The sequence below is a fragment of the Dreissena polymorpha genome, chromosome 14 (genome assembly GCF_020536995.1).
Source record: "Dreissena polymorpha isolate Duluth1 chromosome 14, UMN_Dpol_1.0, whole genome shotgun sequence".
NCBI lineage: Eukaryota > Metazoa > Mollusca > Bivalvia > Myida > Dreissenidae > Dreissena > Dreissena polymorpha.
The window spans coordinates 20,339,916-20,363,998 of NC_068368.1; the positions used below are offsets into that span (position 1 = coordinate 20,339,916).

Genomic DNA, 24,083 nt, shown 5'->3' on the forward strand with positions numbered 1-24,083 from the left:
AATGACTGATTGACCCATATTTTAAGATTAACATTGGCGATAGAGCCTATACTATGGTCGGAAATAAGCATTTACGAAACATGAATTAAGCTTATCTCAGTACACGGCTTATTTAAGCCAGAACTTAAGATCTTGTTTTGTTTAATCCTAAATTATAAAGGTTTTCTCAACAAAATAACGGAGTTTATGTCGTACACAAGTGGAAATTATGCTCGGGCGCAGTGACTAAAATTGAAAAATATCGGTCGCCACTTCGTTGAAACTCATACAGGAAATCGAGCCTAAAAGGGCTTGGTTTGTTTAAAGATCAACTTTTATGGCACACGTGTGAATTGACTAGGTTAGTGTGAACGGTTTGTTTTTATTTCTACAGTCTTTTACCTGTTAAACTTAATTAAAACTATAAAAAAAATCAATAATTGTAACTTCCCACATTGATAATTTAGCCTTTTAGGATACATTGTATGTAATCAAAATAAAGGATTGGTAGATACTGTGTTTATGCTGAGTTCATCGATCTGCATTTGTTGGTTTTAGTCTGTATTTGTGTCTTTCAAAGTTTTTACTCTGTATGCGATCATTTCGTGCCTTAGGCTGCGTAATGTGTTGTCCTGGACTTGAGCGTGTCTTGTTACTTCAGCTTAGTCAGCCCTCATTTTTCTGAAGTGTATTGGCTCTCTCATTTTGTGAAATAATTAAGTCTCCAACTTTTCAAGTTTTTTTCAAGCCCATACTTGTTGAAGTTATGACAATTTGAGTAGCCAACTTCTTTTAATTGTGAAAAGTTTAGTCACAAATATCAGGATATTTGTTAAAAATAAGCAGTTCTCTTAGAAAAAAACAACAAAACAAACATGTTTCATTTCAGTATACACAATGCCGATAGCGTCCCCACAGAGTGAATCTGAGTTGCTTCAGCTGATCCTCCAGTCCAAGCCCCACGGGGTCACAGGTCCGGGCAGCTACTCGGGGGAGTCGGGGGCGTGTGGCCACTCAGAGACATGTATTCAGTCTGAGCCCGCTGTACACAGTGAGTGTGAGGACTCTGCGTACTTCAGCACACACAGTCCACCGATCCTGAATCTGAGTCCTAATCTGAGCCCAACAAACGAGAACCAGCGCACATCACCGTTTTATGACCTGAGGGAGTCAACCAGGAAAAGGAGTGTTCATGGTTTGTTTTGGAATTTTGTTTAATGTGCTCTCAATTCAGGAGATTTTATCTGATTTTAGGGAAAGGGCCTGGCCTTTTTTGAGGGGGAAAAAATCACGCAAAACGTTGAATTTTGGGGCAAAAAATTCTGCGAAAAGCCGGATTTTGGGGAAAATAAGGAAAGTCTAAAATAATCAATTTAGCATATTTTACTGTTTTTAAAATATTCAAGGCAACAGATAATTTACTAAAGCAATATTTTTCTAGTTTCTACAGTGGACCAGGTTAACTTATATATAAAAAGTTTTTTGTTTTTTTGAGGGGTAAATGAAATCTAGGGGAAAATTTACCAGCTAAGGGGAAAAAAAATCCAAGGGGAAAGGGCCGATTTTCGGCGGGTCCCAAAGAAGGAAACAAAAACCTGCAATTTATTGCATGATTTACATGTGATGAGCACATTTTTTCACTACAGTTAGTGGTTAGATTCTTTCATGGGCCTGCAATTAGAATTTTTAAGAAAGATTGCACAATAAAAAATCGAAACTTTGTTTTTTGTTTCAGTTTTGGGAATGGGGTAGAAGACCTTCGGATTGGGAAAATAGGGTGTCATTAAGACAAAAAATAAATTTTATTGTTGCTTTCAAGTTACAAATGCAATCAAATTGGGAATAAACGTGTTTCGATAATTGTCTAAGGTTCAACTTGTTTATCTTGATAGGGAGATTAACTGAATGTTGCAATATGTATAAACAAAACAAAATGAAAACCTTTAATTGGGAATTTAAGGAAGTTATTTGTGAAAACTAATTCTTTTGATTGTGAGAAAGGCCCAAAATTTGAAACAAATTTACTGCTTAAGCTTCTTTTTAGTAATGACATCAGTTAATGAATAGTTGTTTTTAGCTGGACCCCTTTTGTGATTGTAATATATATTTATTATCAGTGTTTTTTTTTCATTCAAAATCTGGTCCGGCAATCGGACCCATTCCCAATGGAAAAAGTACATATTTTTCCCAAATGGGATAAAAAAATTCCCAATGGAAGGTTTCACAATTTTTTTTTTTAGATTTCAATATTTTGTTCATCTCCTATCCATATAAGTTCAACCTTATTAAATAAAATACTGGACACACTTGTATCCTCAATTTTGAAGCATTTTTTAGCAAAAAAACAACACCACTAATTTCCCAATTTTAGTCAAAATGATGCAAATTTTCCCAATCCAAAGGGACCCGGCCCCATTCCCAAAATGGTGAAAAAACACTGATTTTAGAATGCATTTTACATGATCATAACACTGTGATGGTACTGTTTCATTGTTTTTACAGAGGGTAATCAACGCGAGTGCCACAATATGCCCGCAGTTCACCATCACTATCCCTGTTATTCCAGTATCATTTCTGAGGATATCAACAGCAAGGGTGTAAGTCGCTACAGTTATTTCTGAAGAGTTTGAGAATTTCTTGAAATTGAGTTTTTAGCTTCCTTGTCAATATTACATGTTGTATGTGGTTTGAAACATGTATGTAAAGATTTTACTTATTTAAGATAAGTTGTGCCAAGCTTGTGATTGTTTTAATGAAAATGATGTTTGTGCTCAAATAAGGTTTCTATGTTTTGGTGTTTAATATCAGTTGACACTTATCAGATGATCTATCATCAGAAAAGTGGTCACTTGACTAAAGCACCCACCTACAGACAGCAGTCACTTTTACCTCTTCCCTTGCCTGGCTGCTGTACACTGGTTTTACTGTATGCTATATTGGTATTATGTTGACTTTGTCCTGAGCCATGTTATAGGGAAACTGGGCTAAATACATTTGTGTAAAGTGTCTTCCCAGAACAACGCTTTGCCCCTAGACTTGATTTTCGTTGAGAATGGACTATTAATGAAAAATGCCATTAAGGTGGCAAGTGTCATCTCTGATAAGCCTGTGCAAACTGCTGAGGCTAATCTGGAACAACACTTTGCGCACATGCATGTAGCCCGGTTTTCTCAGAACAAGGTTCTCCTTAATCCACTCAGCTCTTATTGTTGGCATGATTAGAATGAGAGCCCAACTCAGAAGCGTCGTAAAACATCTGGAAGCATAGCTGAGGTCAGTGTGCCGTCCCCTTCCAACTCAGCTGGCATGACAGTGGGAGACACTGAGAGTGCCCGCCTACGACGTAGGATCCCGAATCAGCGAAGACAATCTGGAGACAGCATGCCCGTGCCCAGAGCTAGGCGCAGGTAAAACAGCCACTGAAGTTTAATGTATGAGCTGTCACGGAATTGAAGGAATGAAAAAATAATGAGATATAAGTTGCTCATTGTGAGCTTTATTGGTCACATTTTGTTTGTTTTCAGCCTTTTGTGGTCCTTTGTCAGCATTTAAATTGTGAACTATAGAGGCCACTATATTGCCATGAAACTTGTTCAGAACATGTGTCCACATAATATTTCGGTCGAGTTGGAAACTGAGTCAGGTGGCTTCATACACTGGATTACTTGGGAAAATTAAAGGAAAAGCTTGTGAACACTATCGAAAGCACATTTATTACCCTGTCTTTGTAAAACTTGGGCAGAATATTAGTCCCAATGATATTACGTCCAAGTTCGAAACAGGGTGACTTGGAGTAAAATTTACGTAGTTCCTTTGGGACTCAGGTGAGCGCCTTAGGGTCCTTTGCCTCTTGACTAAATACAAAATTGAAATAAAAAGTCATAAATATTAAGATGTGTGTAAATTTACTTGATGTTTTGTGTTCACTCCATAGACCTGGTGGTCAGTGGCGCAGTTCTTTGGAGACAATAATTTTAAAATTTGCCTCTTAAAATTGTTTTGCAACTTTATCAAATTTTTTGCTAACGGTAACAATGGGGTTCACATTTTAACCCTTGTTATATGATGTGCTGTGTTCAATCCCCAGCCCTGGAGGTCGCAGGCGCGGTGTACGTGACCAGACGTCCCCGGAGAGACGTGCGTTCCAGCCCCCGGTATCCTCATCCCATCTCCACCCTGCATCTCTACCTCTACAGCACCCTCACCACACACAGCTCCTCCTAGACGTGGACTCAGTGAGTGACAGTAGCTATCAGGGCCTAACGAGGCTGGAACATTCATGAAGGTTGACAAGCCCCTGTCACCTTAGACTGGTTGACCTAAAAATAGTTAGGCGTCTTCCTTTCCTCCGAAGTAATCATCACACCAATTTGCAAAGGTCATTGGATACTCTGGGTATTATGCAAAAATAAATCTTCTACTGTCAAACCTGGCCAATCTTCCTACCGACAGACCTACCGACAAACTGTCCAAAAAATGCAAAGCTATATACCCCTGTTTCATGGAAGGGGACATTATTACACTGACACCATTTTAAGGGGTTGATAACTGCTTGCTGATTTGAGACAACTATGTTGATAGATGATGTTGCTTTGAAGTTCACAGGTGTTATTGTCCAAAATTGTGTTTTAAGCATGGGAAGAGGTAATGACATTGTTTGTAAAGGACAAACAATTTAGTTTATTTGTTAAAACTTTTGGCATATATACACAAAAAATACATGCCAAAAAGAGTTTTTTGTCTTAGAAAAAAATGATGTGCATCATGAGAAGATATTGAAGCAGAACAAAGAATTTACAGTTTACATTAAAAAAAAGTTTTATGAAATGTAACAACAAAAACATAACTTATCTTTAATATGTAAGTACATTTTTTTATTGAAGTTCTAGTGCATATTCAATAATGCACAGCAGTGAACTTTCAAAAAACAGGTTATCCTATCCAAGCTAAGCCAGGACCTTAAAGCACTGGGAATTTCCAAATCAAGGATATCCATGCGCTTTAACTTCCAAATGTTATCTAATATTTAACATAGGGCAGACACTCAAATGAATAATTTGTCAAGAGGAAATTTTGCCCCTACGCCTCAATAAAATCCTGGAGATCTATATTCCTTGTGATTTATGAGGACCTATATTCCATGTATCATGATTTTGCTATGCTATCTTTAAAGGTGCGTGTCAGTGCTCCAGTGACAGTGGCCTCATACAGCGTGCCTGTGTGTTCAGCAGCCCACATGATCCCCACATGTCTCCCCATGTGTGGGGCCGTGGGTACGCAGACCTGGGCCATGCCCCTCGCCTGCGGGTTCCAGCACATTCCCGTCTGCAGCCTGCCTCAGCTCATACCCAGTAACCACCCGCCCGTGGCGACCGTGTTTTCCGGCGGGGCGCCACACCCGTCCCTCCTCCACCACCACCACGCGCAGGCTCAGTTTTCCCAGCAGCCTGCAAGAGTGACACACTTCCAGCCTCAGCCCCACCACTATCATGTGAGTGAAACATTTCACCTCATGGCTACTCAGGGGTGTCAATTTTTCAGAATATTTTGAGATCAATTAAAATCTGATTAGATATTTTTTAAGGCGGTGGGGGGGGGGTAGGGGAAAATTCGTTTGAAAGCACGATGAATTGAGAACAAAATTAGTATATTTGTCAAAGCTTCATTGTCTTTGCGCTCGGTACCGATTTTGCCCGGTATTTTATTCATTTATTTCTGAATGGCTAGCCGATGGCACGGACATGAACTGACGAAAAGTCGTCGCTACTCTCCGGAATTCTTACAAGTCAACGAAACGTTGCACATGTCTGCCATCATGAAATGTTCTAAGTGATCGATTAGCAAAGTTAAGATGTTGAGTAGCATATTGTAAAGCAATTTGTTAACCAAATTATATATTGATTACGTATTTGCTAGGTAAATGGTTTTCATTTTTCAGCATTCAAACGATATGCACATTTTATTTTATGTGCTAAACACATACATTTTTCGGATTGTCGTTTTTAGATACAGCATTTTTCGCTGATTTAATTCATTTTTTACGTCCATTATAAACACACATATAATGACAAATACACATGCGGTGATGCGGACGGTCTGATAAATATTATTTCGCTTAGTGTTCACCAGAAAGTGCAACTAGAAATACTATAAAATAGTACAATTTGAGATAGCTCGAGGGGGGGGGGGGTTCACTGCCCTTTATCTCCATTGGGGACCTGCGTTCCCAGACCCCTGGCCTAATTTTCCAGATTTTAAATTTGGGACAATTGACACCCCTGCTACTACTGCCTCATGGCTACTACATATACTTGCATTTACACAAAGTGTTTTGTTGAAGTTGTTTAAATTGTTTACTTTGATATGAATATCATATGGTATTACAATACTGATGCCTTTCATTCCCAGGGTGGTGGTGCAAGTGTTGACCCAGGTCTTGAGCGGTTACCTCACCCAGGGGCTCCCATGTTCCCGCTGGCAGGACGGGGCTTCTTGCACCCTGGTGCCTCCCTCAACCCCTCACCGCCCCTGATACTGCAGGAGCCTGCTGTACACCCCACGCCTCACGACCTCTTTGTAAGTAGGCTGATATAGGTGAAGATTTCTAAAATTCTAAAAAATTATACATTTTTTTTTATAAAGCCGAAAGAATTTGTCCCTGATAAGCCTATGCAGTCTGTGGTGACACTTTAAATATATGCGTGAAGTCCCATTTTCTCGGAGCACAATTTTGTGGAAATATTAATATATTTATATTTATAAGATACGTGTCTGTATATGACCTTTGTTGTTTCTTAGATTTTAAAAAGGTGTATTTGAGATAGTGAATTTGATCTGCTATACGTGCTGTTTCTATTTTATTAACTGGATGGTTTTATACTATGTTGTATGGTTTTGATTGCCTTTATGTATTTGAGCAGCATTCATGGAAACCTTTGCTTAATGCATGTACATAAAGTTGTGCAGTAGACACAAGCTAATCAGGGACGACATTTTCCGTGTTTATGGAATTTTTTGTGTAAACGAGGTATCTTCTAAACAAAAATTTAGTTTAGTTGGAAAGTTTCGTCTTTGAAAAGCCTTTGGGGATGGAATTGGCTTAATGCATGTTCATAAAGTTGTGCAGTAGACACAAGCTAATCAGGGACGACATTTTCCGTTTTTATGGACTTGTTTGTGTAAAGGAGATATTTTCTAAACAAAAATTCAGTTTAGTTGGAAAGTTTCATCTTTGAAAAGCCTTTTGGGATTAACTTGGCTTAATGCATGTTCATAAAATGTTGTGTTAGACACAGGCTTATCAGGGGCAACTCTTCCCATTTTTATGGAATTGTTTGTGTAAAGAAGATAACTTCTTAACAAAAATTCAGTTAAGTTGGAAAGTTTCATCTTTGAAAAGCCTTTGTAGAATGCACAGGCTCATCCTGGACAACACTTTACGGTCATGAATTTAGCCCAATTTTCTCAGAAAGCTCCTCATTGATTGAGTCCTAAGATATAAGCCTTGTATTAATTGCCACTTTTTCAGGGTCCGTTCCATCGGTTCTATGCACATCACCAGCGGACGTTTGGCCGACGCTCCATACGCAGTTTCCCACCTCCCACACCGCCTTACCCAGGATTCCTACTCCATTTCCTGTAAGTTTGACACATAATTTTATATTTAACACTTTTATGCTTAGATGAGCTTTTTGACGTGTTTATTTGAAAAGCTTATCCTGTTAAGCCACATAATAGTCATGAGTACCTAACATTTAAATGTGGTACTTGATCTATTAAGTATGTATCTATTAATTACCTTGATGCAGGTGATAATTGAATGACAAGTCACTGAATTCCTTCTCTGACCAGATTTCCTTCTCAGAATTCCTTTTCACAAGTGCATGTTATGTCCCTTTTATGTAAATCAAATGTCCCTTTTATGTGCTTGTTATGTCCCCTTTACATTGTATGTGCATGTTATGTCCCCTTTATGTGCATGCATGTTCCCTTTACAATGTATGTGCATGTAATGTTCCCTTAATGTGCATGTTATGTCCCCTTTATGTGCATGCATGTCCCTTTTGTGTGCATGTTATGTCCCCTTAACAATGTATGTGCATGCTATGTCCCCTTTATGTGCATGGTTGTCCTCTTTGTGTGAATGTTATGTCCCCTTTGTGTGCACGTTATGTCCCCTTTCAGGGATCGACAAATCTACTCGCCCGCTCGTAATTACGAGTAGAAATCGACTCCGGACGAGTGAATATTCCGGCAGCGCTCGTCCTGCAGGGCGAGTGGCATTTCTGGCCGAAAAGATTAACATTTCAAGTTTTAAAACATTTTTTACAAACAAAACAACGTTTAATCTGTGATTAGAAATAAACCGGATGTTGATTATTGCACACTGCGCTAAAATTAGTCCTGTTCCTGTTACGTGCCGATACCGGTATATTCAGTGAATGTATCCTATACAGTACGGTATACGGTCTTTTAATACTGCTAAAAAATTCGTCTAAATTCTCAACATCTTTAGATTTAAAGAGTCGATTTTGGCAAGTTTTAATGGACGAAAATGACAAAGAGGAAACTGCCTTTTGTACACACAGAGGCTTGTTTGAGTTTAACAAAATGCCTTTCGGACTCTCCAATGCTCCTAAAGTTTAATCATAATGATCGTGACCATGAGGGCAAAATGAAAAACAAACAAGTTAAAAGTGTGTTAAAGCAGTTTATTAGCTTTATTGAAGTTCATGAGTTAACACTAACAGTTCTATTTTATAGCCAATAGAAAATCACAATAAAACATATTAGTTACTGATTTATTGCATTTTTTCAATAAATTGCAGGGCAAGTACATATTTCAGCAGGGCAAGTTGAAATTCTTTGCAACTCGCCCTTCAGGGCAAGTTGCTGAAAAACAATTTGTAGACCCCTGCCTTTGTGTGCATATTATGTCCCCTTTGTGTGCATGTTATTATCCCTTTACAATGTATGTGCATGTTATGTCCCCTTTATGTGCATGCATGTCCCCTTTATGTGTGAGACAGTCAACAGATTCATCAGTCAGTTCTGCTCAAAATATTGTGGATTCAACTCGGCATCAATTGCTTGTCTTATTTTGTGACAGTGTTAACAACTGAGAAACAGTAATATGTAGGTGTTCCTAAATAGTTGCAATACAAGTTAAATAAAATATAGTCCATTGTTATTTGCCAACAAAAGGATGAATGATACATAAATAAGCAAAGGCAAATATCATTGTTGTTGATGCGTTTGTTTTGTCTTGTGTTAAAACGTGTGTGTGTGTTCCTCCATTTGTTTGACTTATTGAGTGATAAGGATGATCAACCATTATATCAAGACATTGGTTCTTCATAAAATCTAAAGAAGTCTTTTACCTTCATCTAATTTTTTACTCTGGTTACTTGGAAAGAATAATGCCTGTTGATTTTGAGGTCATCAGGTCAAAATCAAGGTAACAAGCGCATGTAATCGAAAGTTTATTCATGCATACTGTCTTCAGTCTTCTTTGATGAACAATCATACAAATGGGTGTAGTGATTACTTGGGTGGAAAGTGGGACACTTATCAATATTGAGGTCATCAGGTCCAAGGTCATGTGGTCAGACCAATTAAAAAATTGGAGCCACTTTTAAAAATTTAGCGCCATTGGCGCCAATGGCGATCAACAGTGAAACCCCTGGGGTCTTAAATAGAGCTCCAGATAAGGTTTTGTGAAATTCTTACGTTACTACCAGATTTTCAAAAAGAATTCTTAACTCTGAAATTTTATTCTTAACGTTACTACTAAGTTTTGGAAAATAATTCTTAACTTTTCTAAATGACCTAAAAATAAATAATAATGGTTATTTTCATGCAATAAATCAAAATAAACATACTAGCAACTTTATTTATACGAGTTCAACAGTGTCTATTCAGTATTATAAAATTTTATTTTTCAAATACCTTCATATGCCCAAACTGTGCTAAGATTGCATGCCTGCGATGAATTTTTACAATTAAAAGGGTCTTCCCTTCAATCTTTTCAACGATTGGCCAAGGGAATTGTCCCTTCCACTCGTTCAATGTTTTTTTGTTTAAGTTTGGACCCGTCGTGTCGAGTTTTTTTAGCTTTTCCGACTGTTTCGGCAACTGAACATACAACATCGTATAAGATCTTTTCTATAATTTCTTTCTTAACATTCAACTTCGGCTCACTTTGCGTACAATATGTTAAAAGCATGTTTTTGCACGCTTTGCAGTTTTTTAGGATGCTCCTTGGGCGCCGCCATTGTTTTTGACAGATAGACTGTACACGCCACTTTTATTGGCAAAAAATGCGCTTTGTTAAACAAACCCGATAACCATTACGACCCTTATCTGGAGCTCTGATTGAACCAAAACTCTGGCGCATGTAATGTTTTTGTTTTTGTAAGATTTGAAAAAATGCGCTTTGTTAAACAAACCCGATAACCATTTTATATAAGCACCGAAAAGATCTTTAATACGCGAAAAGAACTCAATAAAAATCCATACGAATTCTTAATGGTACGACAAGATTTTAAAATAAATACGTAACGGACTTGAAAATAATTCGTTATTACGAAAATACAACCCTTATCTGGAGCTCTGGTCTTAAATCATGTAAACGGTTTCTGCTCAATATCTAGATCATTCTAAGTTTCATATAAATCATTATGTCTGTAAGTCTTCACAAAGAATCACCTTTAAAATCATAGGTCGAGATTATTGTGACGACTTTGTCGAGGTTCTTATATGTTTGACAAACATCTCTTGTTAAAGGTTTACATTGTATACATGTATATGATTTTTTTAAGGAATTTGTTTTAATCATTTTTTTAAAACCTATATATTTTGAACAAGTAAGTCTTGCTCTTGCAATTTCAATTGAAGCAAAATCCTGTTTTTTTATGCTTGCATTTTGTAGTTTATTTCGGCTACTGAAAATTATCATCCCTCCATCATTTTGATGAAAAATATATGGGGAAACAAATTAATATTCAAGCTTAGTGCCAATGGACTACTGGTTTTCAAACTCCGTGGAAATCCCACTCTTGTATGTACTGGGCCATTGTGGTGTTGTCTGGTCGTACAGTGGTGTTGTTTGGTCGTACAGTGGTATTGTCTGGTTGTACGGTGGTGTTGTCTGGTTGTACAGTGGTGTTTTCTGGTTGTACAGTGGTGTTGTCTGGTTGTACAGTGGTGTTGTCTGGTTGTACAGTGGTGTTGTCTGGTTGTGCAGTGGTGTTGTCTGGTTGTACGGTGGTGTTGTCTGGTTTTACGCTGGTGGTGTCTGGTTGTACGGTGGTGTTGTCTGGTTGTGCAGCAGTGTTGTCTGGTTGTACAGTAGTGTTGTCTGGATTTAAAGTGGTGTTGTCTGGTTGTGCAGTGGTGTTGTCTTGTACAGTGGTGTTGTCTGGTTGTATGGTGGTGTTTTCTGGTTGTACAGTGGTGTTGTCTGGCTTTATGGTGGTGTTGTCTGTTTGTACAGTGGTGTTGTCTGGCTTTATGGTGGTGTTCTCTGGTTGTACAGTGGTGTTGTCTGGCTGTACAGTGGTGTTGTCTGGCTGTACAGTGGTGTTGTCTGGCTGTACAGTGGTGTTGTCTGGCTGTACAGTGGTGTTGTCTGGCTGTACAGTGGTGTTGTCTGGCTGTACAGTGGTGTTGTCTGGTTGTACAGTGGTGTTGTCTGACTGTACAGTGGTGTTGTCTGGTTGTACAGTGGTGTTCTCTGGTTGTACAGTGGTGTTGTCTGGCTGTACAGTGGTGTTGTCTGGTTGTACAGTGGTGTTGTCTGGCTGTACAGTGGTGTTGTCTGGTTGTACAGTGGTGTTGTCTGGTTGTACAGTGGTGTTGTCTGGTTGTAGATAGATAGATAGACTTCTTTTTTCCTCCATTCATGAAGAGCATAACATATAATACAAGCAAGGAAGTACAATCGAATATATACACACATATGAGATCATAAATGAAACAACTCAATACAGTCAATTAGATTATTTACAAAGATAAGTATAACATAGATATGTAGATGATAAATATTTGTTAATTCCTATGAAAAATAATCACATTGAAATAATAATTAAAATCATCTTTTTTTTTCAGTGTAACTTATCCGCCGAGAATATGTCTTAAAGCGAATGCGAAAATAAAGACATAATAGACGAATATACTTAACATATGTCATTGGTTTTGCCTTCGACGGAAGACTGCTATATAGTGTTAAGATACACTAACATAAATTGGACCGACATGTCAACATATGTGTGAAAAACAAAACAAACAAAAAAGAACACAAAACCTGGTTCAGAACGTCTAACACTAGTTCAGGATGCTAACAACAGCTTTGCACAATTTAAAATGCACAAAATATGAGTCAACAGTTTCAGATATCATTTTCAGCAACGATGCACTTTGTTCTAAGCCACTTAAGTGAATGAAGCGCGAAAATTCCGTTATACCGATGCATTCAATTAGAGTTATCCATAAATGTTTTCGCTTATCCTCTAACAGGTGACAATAACACAACTTATGAATTACGAGATTAACGGTTTTCAGGCAACAATGTCTGCATACTCGTACATACTGTCTCGACACAAACATACCTATGTTATTCAATATAGTTTTACACACGTTAATTATTTTTGGGTTGTCTTTTGCTACTCTCCATAAAGGGTAGTAATTATTGTAGTCTATTGCATGCACAGTTACACCCCATTGATCGTTGCCTTTGATGTGACTACATATTTTGTTCTTTATGTTTATTATGACTTTTTGCTCAATTATTTGTCTGGTTGTACAGTGGTGTTGTCTGGTTGTACAGTGGTGTTGTCTGGTTGTGCAGTGGTGTTGTCTGGTTGTACGGTGGTGTTGTCTGGTTTTACCGTGGTGTTGTCTGGTTATACAATGGTGTTGTCTGGTTGCACAGTGGTGTTTTCTGGTTGTACAGTGGTGTTGTCTGGTTGTGCAGTGGTGTTGTCTGGTTGTACAGTGGTGTTGTCTGTTTGTACTATGGTGTTATCTGGTTGAATGGTGGTGTTGTCTGGTTGTACGGTGGTGGTGTCTGGTTGTACAATGGTGTTGTCTGGTTGTACAGTGGTGTTGTCTGGTTGTACAGTGGTGTTGTCTGGTTTAACCGTGGTGTTGTCTGGTTGCAGGGCGATGCTGGGCAGTCCTCCAGGCCCGGTCTACCGTGGTGAGGTGCAGACAGATGAGCAGACAGAGGAGAATTACGAGGCCCTACTCAACCTGGCAGAAAGACTCGGGGACGCTAAACCCAAGGGCCTGTGTAAGACAGAGATAGAGCAGCTCATCTCTTATCGCTTCAACGGGGAGAACCTGCGCAATGGCGCTGACCAGACCTCATGTGTGGTCTGTATGTGCGACTTTGAGAACCGACAGATGCTGCGTGTGCTGCCCTGTTGTCACGAGTTCCATCAGAAGTGCATCGACAAGTGGCTGAAGGTAAGCTCATTCAGGCACCTTTAGAATCACATTAATTTTTGGGCTGCACTTCTAACGCAATTTGAATCAAGGACATATAAGCGCAGTCTTCAATTAGTGAAAAATCTATTTTGAAAAGAATCAAATGTCACAGGCATGGATTTATTGATGTAAGATTGATTTTGCAAAATGCCAGTGATTTGATGCCCCATGATGACAGCTTGTTTTCTAAATTGACACATGCACCAATGGGTATTCGATTACCAGTTATCATACCACTGCATTGATATCTGCCTGATATAAGAGGGGGTAATCACGTTATAGTCAAGATGGCGACGTCCATACCGAGACAGTTATTTTCGCCGTTCTATACCCTTTATTACTTCTGTTTATTTTTTAAATGACGCTCACTTTCCAGCCATATCAGTAAAAAGTTGATTAGCGTTTATTTCGTATTTAAATTCGCTTTATATCTCGACTTTACTCCACGCACATTTTTCTTAGTGGAGCCCTAATTAGGTCATCCCGCTAAGAAATTTCGCACCGAGTAAAGTCGAGATATAGAGCGAATATTTTTATGAAATAGAAGCCAGTAACTTTCTTCCTAATATGGCTGGAAAGTGAGCGGAATAAAAAAAAGTACAAGTAATAAAGGGTATAAAACGACGAAAAATACCTGCCTCGGCATGGACGTCGCCATCTTGTTTGTCACATGATTACCCCCTCTGGATATAACGTTGCCTGATACATTTTTTTATATCATGATCAACAGGAAGTTCTTATACAGTCAATCTTGTGCTTGTGACCATTTGAATTAAGCGACTTTTGTCTTATGCGACCACTTTAAATCCCACCCGAGCGTTTTACCTATATTTTCATATTGTATTAAGCGACTTTTGTCTTACGCGACCAGCGACCGCTGATTTTAGTGTATTTTGATGCCCGAGTCTTGAATTAAGGGACCGCTTTAAGGAAAAAAGTGGTAAATCTGTTGACCGTTCAGGAACAAATCAGTGTTGATTGTTTATCTAAGCCGATAACATGAACGATGACACCTTTGTTGTGATTTCACACCAGCCATTTTCCTTTGTCTCGATGACCGGTTCTGACCGGTGTTAATGCTGACTGCGTATCAATTTTTGGTGTCGAATAATAAAGTGAGGTATTGCCAACAGTCTACGGGTTAAAGAGTTTACCATCTGGAATGTTAAGTGACAAATTTGATCACCGATTTTATTGCAGAAACAATGCGCCGACGCGACAAACATTTTCACAGTGTTCTCGAGAGGTGTAAAAAATTAACTTTTAATCGGTAACATGTAGTGAAATCTGTTCATAAAAAAATGTAATTGTTATTATGCTAATTAGTTTGTGTTAGCAAATTTGCCAATCAGGCGTGTTTATTTATCACAAATGGCCTTTTTTTTATTTAAAGACCATTTTATTAAGAGACCACGTTTGGTTACTCCCTTTAGTGGTCTCTATTGACTGTATCACTCATTTGTGGAGGATGGTCATATTACTCAGAATCAACTATAAAGTAATCATTTTTAGTAAAATCCAATCAGATTCAACAAAACAAACAATTTGATACCAAGATGTTATATACTTTAAACACAAAATGCAACACAAAGAGCAAAAAACATTTTTACAAATATTAAGCGTGTGTGCTCATGACGTCATTATTAACACGTCAAAAGACAAAAGTCATATTCTTTCCTGCTAAAACCGCAGTGATTTTTTCATTATTTCTTTAAAATCGGGGATAAGAGGTACATGTATGTTAAACAGAAAACAGGTTACTGCCTGATCTTTCTGTAATATATCAGGCTCTGCACAAATAAAATAACAGCTCGGCAAGCCTCACCGTTATATTATTCTAAGCCTTGCCTGATATATTACAAAAAGAAATGGCAGTAATCTGTTAATCTCTTTATGTCAGCGTGTGAGAGCAAACTGTCAATACTTCTGTTAAGTACAAAGTTATTTTTATGCCCCCCGGTTGGGTGGCATATAGCAGTTGAACTGTCCATCAGTATGTGTGTATGTCAGTATGTGTGTATGTCAGTATGTGTGTATGTCAGTAGGTGTGTATGTCAGTAGGTGTGTATGTCAGTCTGTCCGTCCGTCAAAAAAAACACTTAAACATTGGCCATAACTTTTTCAATATTGAAGATAGCAACTTGATATTTGGCATGCGTGTGTATCTGATGGAGCTGAACATTTTGAGTGGTGAAAGGTGAAGGTCAAGGTCATCGTTCAAGGTCAAATGTCAAATATATGGCGTCTGTCCTTCCGAAAACTTTAACATTGGCCATAACTTTTTCAATATTGAAGATAGCAACTTGATATTTGGCATGCATGTGCATCTCACAGAACTGCACATTTTGAGTGGTGAAAGGTGAAGGTCAAGGTCATCCTTCAAGGTCAAATGTCTAATATATGGCATCTGTCTGTCCAAAAACTTTAACATTGGCCATAACTTTTTCACTATTGAAGATAGCAACTTGATATTTGGCATGCAGGTGTATCTCATGGAGCTGAACATTTTGAGTGGTGAAACGTGAAGGTCAAGGTCATCCTTCAAGGTCAAATGTCAAATATATGGCGTCTGTCTGTCCGAAAACTTTAACATTGGCCATAACTTTTTCAATATTGAAGATAGCAACTTGATATTTGGCATGCATGTGTATCTCATGAAGCTGCACATTTTGAGTGGTGGAAGTTTAAGGTCAAGGTCATCCTTCAAGGTCAAAGGTAAAAAAAAAAAAAAAATTTCAAAGCGGCGTTCTCATGAAGCTGCACATTGTGAGTGGTGGAAGTTCAAGGTCAAGGTCATCCTTGAAGGTCAAAGGTTAAAAATAAATAATTCAAAGCGGCGTTCTCATGAAGCTGCACATTTTGAGTTGTGGAAGTTCAAGGTCAAGGTCATCCTTCAAAGTCAAAAAAATATTTATTTTTTTTTCAAAGCAGCGCAATAGGGGGCATTGTGTTTCTGACGAACACATCTCTTGTTAATTTATATTTAATTGTGTCTTGTCCTGAGAAAACTGGGCATAATGCATGTGCGTAAAGTGTTGTCCCAGATTAGCCTGTGCAGTCCGCACAGGCAAATCAGGGACGACAACTTCCGCTTTAATGGTATTTTTCGTTTAAAGGAAGTCCCGAAAATCTAGTTTAAACATAAAGTGTCGTCCCTGATTAGCCTGTGCGGACTGCACAGGCTAATCTGGGATGACACTTTACACACATGCATTAAGCCCAGTTTTCTTAGAACAAGGCCCATTTAATTGAAAGTGCAAAACATGAGACCTGAAGGTTCCCATCATGCACAATATCATTGAAATATCAATGGTAAAACAATAAAGGAAAACTATTTCTTTAGTTGATCTAAGTTTTTTGACACTCTTAATTTTCAGACTTTTCCATTTTTAGCCAAAATAATCATTTTTTCGTGACACTAAATTTATAGAAATGCGGGTTTCTGTCCATAAATGAGTTTTTAGAATACAAAGGTTTGTTCCTTAAAATGTGTTGTAATTGTTAATGTAAATCCTTTCAGACCAATCGCACATGTCCCATCTGTCGTGCTGATGCCTCTGAGATCAGCAGCCAGTCGGACTGAGTGTCGTCTGCACAGGCTTATCTGAGTTGACACTACACACATGCTGTATGTCCAGTTTTCCACGAACGAGACTCTATAGAAGACTTGGTGAAACTACTGCAGAGCCCATACACAGGATCCTTGACCATCATCCTCAGTGAAGTTTATGTACACCAGTCATATTGTTACACTGATTTCTTAGCTCCCTAATTGTTTTATAATTTGACTCTAGTACAATAATATTGAAAGTAAACCAGTGTTACATATTAACACTTATACAACACAAATTGGTTTTATATTTAGAGTTGAAGAAAAAACATCAACAATGTTGTGAATTATTGAAGAGGATGAATGTGTTCATTTTTTGTATGTCCCACACCACTATAGTGGGGGACATATTGTTTTTGACCTGTCTGTTGGTTGGTTGGATTGTGTGTTTGTTTGCTCCAACTTTAACATTTTGCCATAACTTATGCAATATTGAAGATAGCAACTTGATATTTGGCATGCATGTGTATCTCATGGCGCTGCACATTTTGAGTGGTGAAAGGTCAAGGTCATCCTTCAAGGCCAAAGGTCAAATATAGAGCTTCAAAGCGGCACAGTAGGGGGCATTGTGTTTCTGACAAACACATTTTGTTGGTGTATGTTATACTTCTTTTATCAATAACAGGGCCATGCCATGTCCCCTATCTGTTGACTTGTGTTGTTGCAACCACAGAATGGAGTGCATTCTGCTGGCTCCTTCTCATGGAACTTATCAGAACTGTGTACAATTATTATAGTGGCATTTATGTTGTTATTTGTACAAATTTTATTACAATATTACTCTATGTTTATGTGGTCAACACAATAGTTTTCATTTATTATTGTAGTTCACCTCTATGATATAGTTTATATATTTAATATTCAGCTGCACACCATAAGTGACGAATACAACATACGGGGTATTTAATTTGAATCATTGTTAGTATTTATCAACATGTTAATGTAAATATATACTAATCTTGCAGTTACTGCTAAATTCATACGATGCATATGCTTAATTTATAGTTTATATCTCTATTAATACCAGGACTTGTGTAAGTAGTCGTAAGTAATAAAGAGTTGAGCTGTCTCTATATACTGTGTTTGATTAACCGGGGATTCCAATTGAAGCAGAATCTTGCTTTTTGATGCAAACATTTTGAAATTTTGCCACTTTTGACTTCTCCGTATTATCTTCCTTGCATCACTTTGATGCAAATGTTTACATGAAACTAACATTAAATGTCTTTTTATTAAACAAAATATTGTTTTTGAGTTAAGCGAGATATACTTAAAGTTATACAAAACAATATTTGTAGAGTAATCAACAAATATCCAGAAACAAAATATCTAGATTTCAGCATTTTGACTCCTGAAAAGTTTATTTGAACCCTGAAAATTTCAAGCACAGGTTCATTTGACGCTTGTTTTTCAAAAACTATTGAAATCCCTGTTAACCTTTTCCACTCAGATGTGCACTTGACATGTTTGTAGTCGCTTAGAAAATTAAACTTCATGTCAGACCTTAAGACTAGGTTTAAGTTTTAAAGGCTTCATTTCGAACCTTGAGTTACTGATGAACAGCAAACAACATAATACATGAACAGCCTGTGAGTAACTTGCAGGCTGTTCTGGTTTTATACTTGTTGCATATAGCCTATCTCACTTCTGAGTGGAAAATGGTTAACTAGATTATAACAAATGTTGATTATAGTTGTAGAGTTTATTGATTTATTTGTACAAAACACCTGTTATTGCTACTCCTATACAAAAATTGTTTTTGCAGAAGCAACTTTTTGTTTCATATTATTGCAATGCAAGTACTTTACAATATAACTAGGATCCAGTTTGTGTGAATCTCCATTTTTTGTACATTTTATTCCAAGCATAACAAATAGGTGGTTTGTTTATTGCAACTTTTGTTGAAATTTATTGTTGAGAGCTATTAAAATATATGTAACTTGTTAGTGATATGGTTTAGCTAGTTGTGACCGTTTGTTGTGTTCTTTTTGTTGCATATTGATGTTGATTAAATGGTTATAAATTGTGTAATTACAGATTTTTAAATATCCCCCGCCAAAGGCCGAGGGATATAAAATTGGCGTTGTCTATCAATATGTCAGTCTGTCTGTCACAAAATTTTAAGATCTATATCTCAGAAACTGAGTAAGATATAAATATGAAACTTCATGGGTGTATATATATCAATGAGGAGAAGGAAATGCACAAGAACCATAACCCTACATTTTCTAATATAAGAGTCATTGCCCTTATATTTTTTTATGATATAACTTTTCAGGGCTATATCTCCAATACCATAACATATTTCAACAAGAAATTTCAGGTGTGTATTGATATCAATTAGGAGAAATGCCATGCGAAAGAATCATAACTCTACACTTTATTAAATAATAGTTATTGCCCTTTGTTGTTTTTTGGTATGATGTAACTTTAAAGAGCTATAATATTTCAACATGAAATTTAATTGGTGTATGGATATCAAGGAAGAGAAGTGCAATGCATAAGAACAATTACCATGCACCTATTATTTTGTTTAGCATTATACTGTATATCAAGGGATTTGCCCCCATCCATAAACAAAATGTGTTTGGTAGGGGATATCGATTAAATGGATTTGATTGTTGCCATTCAATAATTGACATGATGCCATTATTTAGGGTTTATTTGTTATGTTGAAAAATTTGGTTTTAGGTTACTGAGATTAGACACTTTTTATGCCATTAGGTGTGTGATCAATTATTTAGTGCATGTGAAGCACAGTTACTCCACAAAATATTGAAGATATTAACATATTTGCTTTTTTTAAGAGCAAGTATTTAAGGGAACCTTACACAAGTTGTCCCTACGGGTAAATGAATTCCCTAATTATTGAATTCATTATGGTACTACTAGCATACATGGATTGAAGCGTTATATTCTTATTGACATGGTATTAAAAAACTTTTTTAAGCAGGTTTAATCAACTTAGTCTTGATTTTTAGTTTTGACTGATTTCAAATTATGAGACAATTTATGTGAGTATCCTCAGTAGGGGAAGGGAACATACATAATGAACATGTCTGTTTTCTTTGTGATATCTTGTCTTTGGTTATCACTTTTGTTGAGTGGTATTGGCATAGTTAATAGTTGAGGAATTTTCTGACAAGTGTCTGCCTTCTTATGAATAACATGTTGAGGATGATATTAAAGTAATCAAATGTTTTTGGGGTCCTACAAAGTGTCAATGTGTTTGAAATATAATAGTGATGGTTGTTGTTTTAAACTCACCTGAGTACATAGTGCTTATCTGCCTTCAACAATAAATGTGTGCATATACTTTCATTATGCTGAGTTGAATGTCAAGATGTCTGAATCGGTGTTGTTGTTTTTTTCGTTAAAAATCGGGTCCGGTATTCGGTCCTATTCCCAATGGTAAAAAGTATATATTTTTCTCAAATGGGACCTGAAAATTCCCGATTGAAGGTTTAATTTTGTATTATTTAAAAAAAATATAGATTTCAGCATTTTGTTCATCTCCCATCCAGCCATGTAAATTCACCCTTATTAAACAAATACTGAAAAACAATTCTATTCTCAATTTAAAGCATTTTTTAGCACAACAGCAACAACTCTAATTTCACAATTTTAGTTAAAACACTGTGAATTTTCCCAATTCAAAGGGACCCGGCCTCATTCACAAAATGGTGAGAGAAAAACAGTGCTTAAACTGATGGAATCTATAGTTAATTTTTAATTATTTATATGTTGTCAAAGATATTGCTTTTTATTATATGTTTTTGTTAGCTGTCAACTTATTGCTTAACTCATACCAATAAGTACAATTTTATAAACTATCGATTTAACTCTGGTTAGCAACCAAAGGCAATTGGGCCACTTTGTTAAATGTTATAAAATAGTCTCTTTAGATAGATACATATGTTTGTGTATGAATGTAAATATGTATAAACTATAGTATAGAAAATTTATACTTTTGACCTCACCTGAGCACATGCTTATGCTACGCTTTTGTGATGGCCATTTGTGTTATGGCCATTTGTTTGTGGTTCCTGGTTGTGCCCGTTGAAACATTTCTTTTGTGAACATTCCCGAGGCCACATTTATTGTCCAAATCTTTGCAAAACTGATTCAGAACATTAATTCTAATTATATAAGGGCCAAATTATCTGGGTCACTGTGTGTCAAAAACTAGGTCATTTGATTAAAATCTTTTGACACTCTTGAAGTTCTTTTTCTTCCAATCTTTAAGAATTTTGCCAAGAACATTTTTACTATTAACAACTAATTATAGTTAATTGAATTCTAAAATGGTTCAGCTCTGTTGAAAATATGAAAGGGGTAACCCTCTGGGCACTTTTCCTTAAATGACTATAAAAAAGCTTCTTTTCCATGAAAAAAACATAGATGCTTGCAGACGGGCAGTTTTCCTTGCATGGGAGGGGAAGTTTATCTTATATGGCTATAGTGAAACCATGCACACATTTTGTAAGTCCCTTTTTTGCCCGATGAACTTTATCAAAATATTAGGCTGAGTTCACTGATTTTCGTGGTAAGAAGTAAGGACAGAAGCGACTTTTTCAATACGAGCTGCTTAGAACAGTTTAGTTCCTTTGGTTCTCATTTGAGTAACTAAGGACCTATGGCCATCTTGTTTGATTTATTACCGGTTACTTCAAAATTAAGTCAAAGATGTATTCTGATAATGTTTTATTAATAAGAATAATAGCGACATTTAACTATATTGTGTTTGTAGCACTTATGTTTGTACTCATTTCAGGCGATTCATTACTGTATAGATATACATGTATGCATTTGGTTTATACTCCCATTATTCATATTGTACATGATGTCATTGTTTTGATTTCCATTTTAAACATTTAATCAATATTATAGCACAGTTAGAATGCAATTATTGTACATATGCTTAAAGCACTATATTCATGAAAGCTATCAATTTTGTGAACTATGCTACCTTTGAGTTTGAAAATAATGTTTAACCGAATGTTGGACAATTTTATGCATATTATTTATGAATAAATTTTATCATCTACAATCAGACACACTTTCTTAGTTTGCATTTCAGCGCTTTTTTTCCAAATTACCAAAATTACATGTATCGAGACAATTAGAGAAAATTAGCGCAAAACCCATGAAATTGGGAAAATTCACGTCATGAAAATTTCAAATTGGGAATTATGGGTCTATTTTTAATTCTAGGCACTAAATTGCAAAAATCCATTTTCAATATTCCTTTACATGCCTATTTGCTGAAAGTTTCAGCGCTCATGTTATTAGTTCACTTGAAGATAATGGACGAAATTGATTCAACTTTTCTTCCTCTTTGATTTTTCGTTCGGCAAAAGGGTAATTAGAAAACTTGTATTTTTTCCAAGATTGAGAAAGTGCCTTTTACTGGTTGTTTGTAAAGAAGGTGAAAAATCGTTGATCTATTAAGGTATCCCTAAATATTTGACTTACGAATGTTGAATTGGTATTTAAAATTCATACAAAGAAGAAGAGGATCAACCTGGATCAATCCAGTGGTTTGCCCTGACAATTGACAATGAAGAGGACGAGAAGGACAACTTTTACAACAGACTGTCAGCCTTCATGCAAGACAGACTAAAGCGGTACGTCATCATTGTGGGAGAGCTTTATGCCAAGATCGAAAGTGGCAACCGGGGATAGGAAGAGTTAGTGGGGAAGCAAGGGCTAGGCGAGATGAATTACAACGGTGAGAGGTTGCGCCGACCTTTGCGCCTAAAATCACATGGCAATCCGAGGAGGCGCTTTCCATCACAATATAATACACAACGCGAATTGGGTTTTACCAGAATTATCAATATAAACAAGATCTACCATATGTGAGTCGGGAGAAACTTTTGTAGCTTTCTTCAGGATGTACACATCAAACGAGGAGCAGACTTTGCAAATCTTCTTGTCGCCCGATTGAAACAGAAGCTAAAAAAGAGTTGGGCAGGGGGTCCAGCCAACACCAGCATTAATCACTTCTACGCTGAATGACACCTGGTTTCGAGAAGAGTTTAAGATCACTCCAACAAGTTCCAGATCCAAGAGCAGCTGCTCGAAGAGCAGAAGTGGCAAAACGTGTAAGAAGCAGTGACTTTCTGAGATGTACTTGGCCCTAAGTCGTGCACCTACAAGGAGTGAATATCAGCAGAGACACGAGAAAACGTTGGCGAAATAAGAGAACTGAAAGCAAGAGCCAATACAAGCGGAAAAAGCAAAAGCATAAGAAGAATACGCATAAGCAATTAGGAACGTCAAACGAAGTATAAGAGCAGACAAGCGGATATAAAGGGAGACACTGGCAATAGAAGCTGAAGAGGCAGCAAACCACAATAGAACCAACGGCATAAACTCCACCACTAAGAGAATAGCAGAGGAATATACCTTGCCAGAGAGGCCAGAAAGGGAACGGAGGAGTGATAGCAGATGACGAAGGACAGAAGAAGAGGTAGATTGAGCATTTCCGGTAGCTATTCAAAAGACAGCTCCGGCAAACCAACCGGAGGAAACGCCAGCTACAAGCAATTTGTCAATCCAGTGCTACGCATCCACAAAGCGCCATCAAGCAGTTGAAGAACTTCAAGTCTGCAGGGCCTTACATCATACAGACAGAAGTGTTTAAAGCTGATGTCGAGACAAGTTTGGAGCTACTTATCCTGCTCTCCAGAAAGATGTGAGGAGAAGAAGAAATATCCACCGATCGGGAAAATGGCATTTTATCACGCTCCCCAAGAAGGGTGACATCATTTTCGACTCCCACTACCGAGGGATAACGCTCATGTCAAACAAAAGAAAAGGCGTTTAATGGCATCCTGCTGAACCGAATGAATGGCGCTGTAGACCCGCATTTCCACGAACAACACGCCGGCTTTCGAAAGGAGATGGCGTGCATGGATTAGATCACAACCAATCACATCATTTTGAAAGAATCCCTGGGGTGGAACTCAACCCTCTGCGTCAGGATGCGGAAGTTATCTAC

General features: G+C 37.3%; 1 protein-coding gene across 1 annotated transcript; it reads left to right on the forward strand.

The window, feature by feature from the left end:
• LOC127857863 (RING finger protein 44-like) lies at positions 1 to 22,130 on the forward strand. Its single transcript, XM_052394560.1, has 10 exons — positions 1 to 340; positions 869 to 1,174; positions 2,482 to 2,576; positions 3,202 to 3,386; positions 4,067 to 4,214; positions 5,153 to 5,470; positions 6,388 to 6,555; positions 7,508 to 7,617; positions 13,140 to 13,446; positions 16,988 to 22,130. The coding sequence occupies exons 2-10, from the start codon at positions 877 to 879 to the stop codon at positions 17,048 to 17,050; spliced, it is 1,692 nt and encodes a 563-aa protein (XP_052250520.1). The 5' UTR covers positions 1 to 340; positions 869 to 876; the 3' UTR covers positions 17,051 to 22,130.
• Positions 22,131 to 24,083: the final 1,953 nt, after the last annotated feature.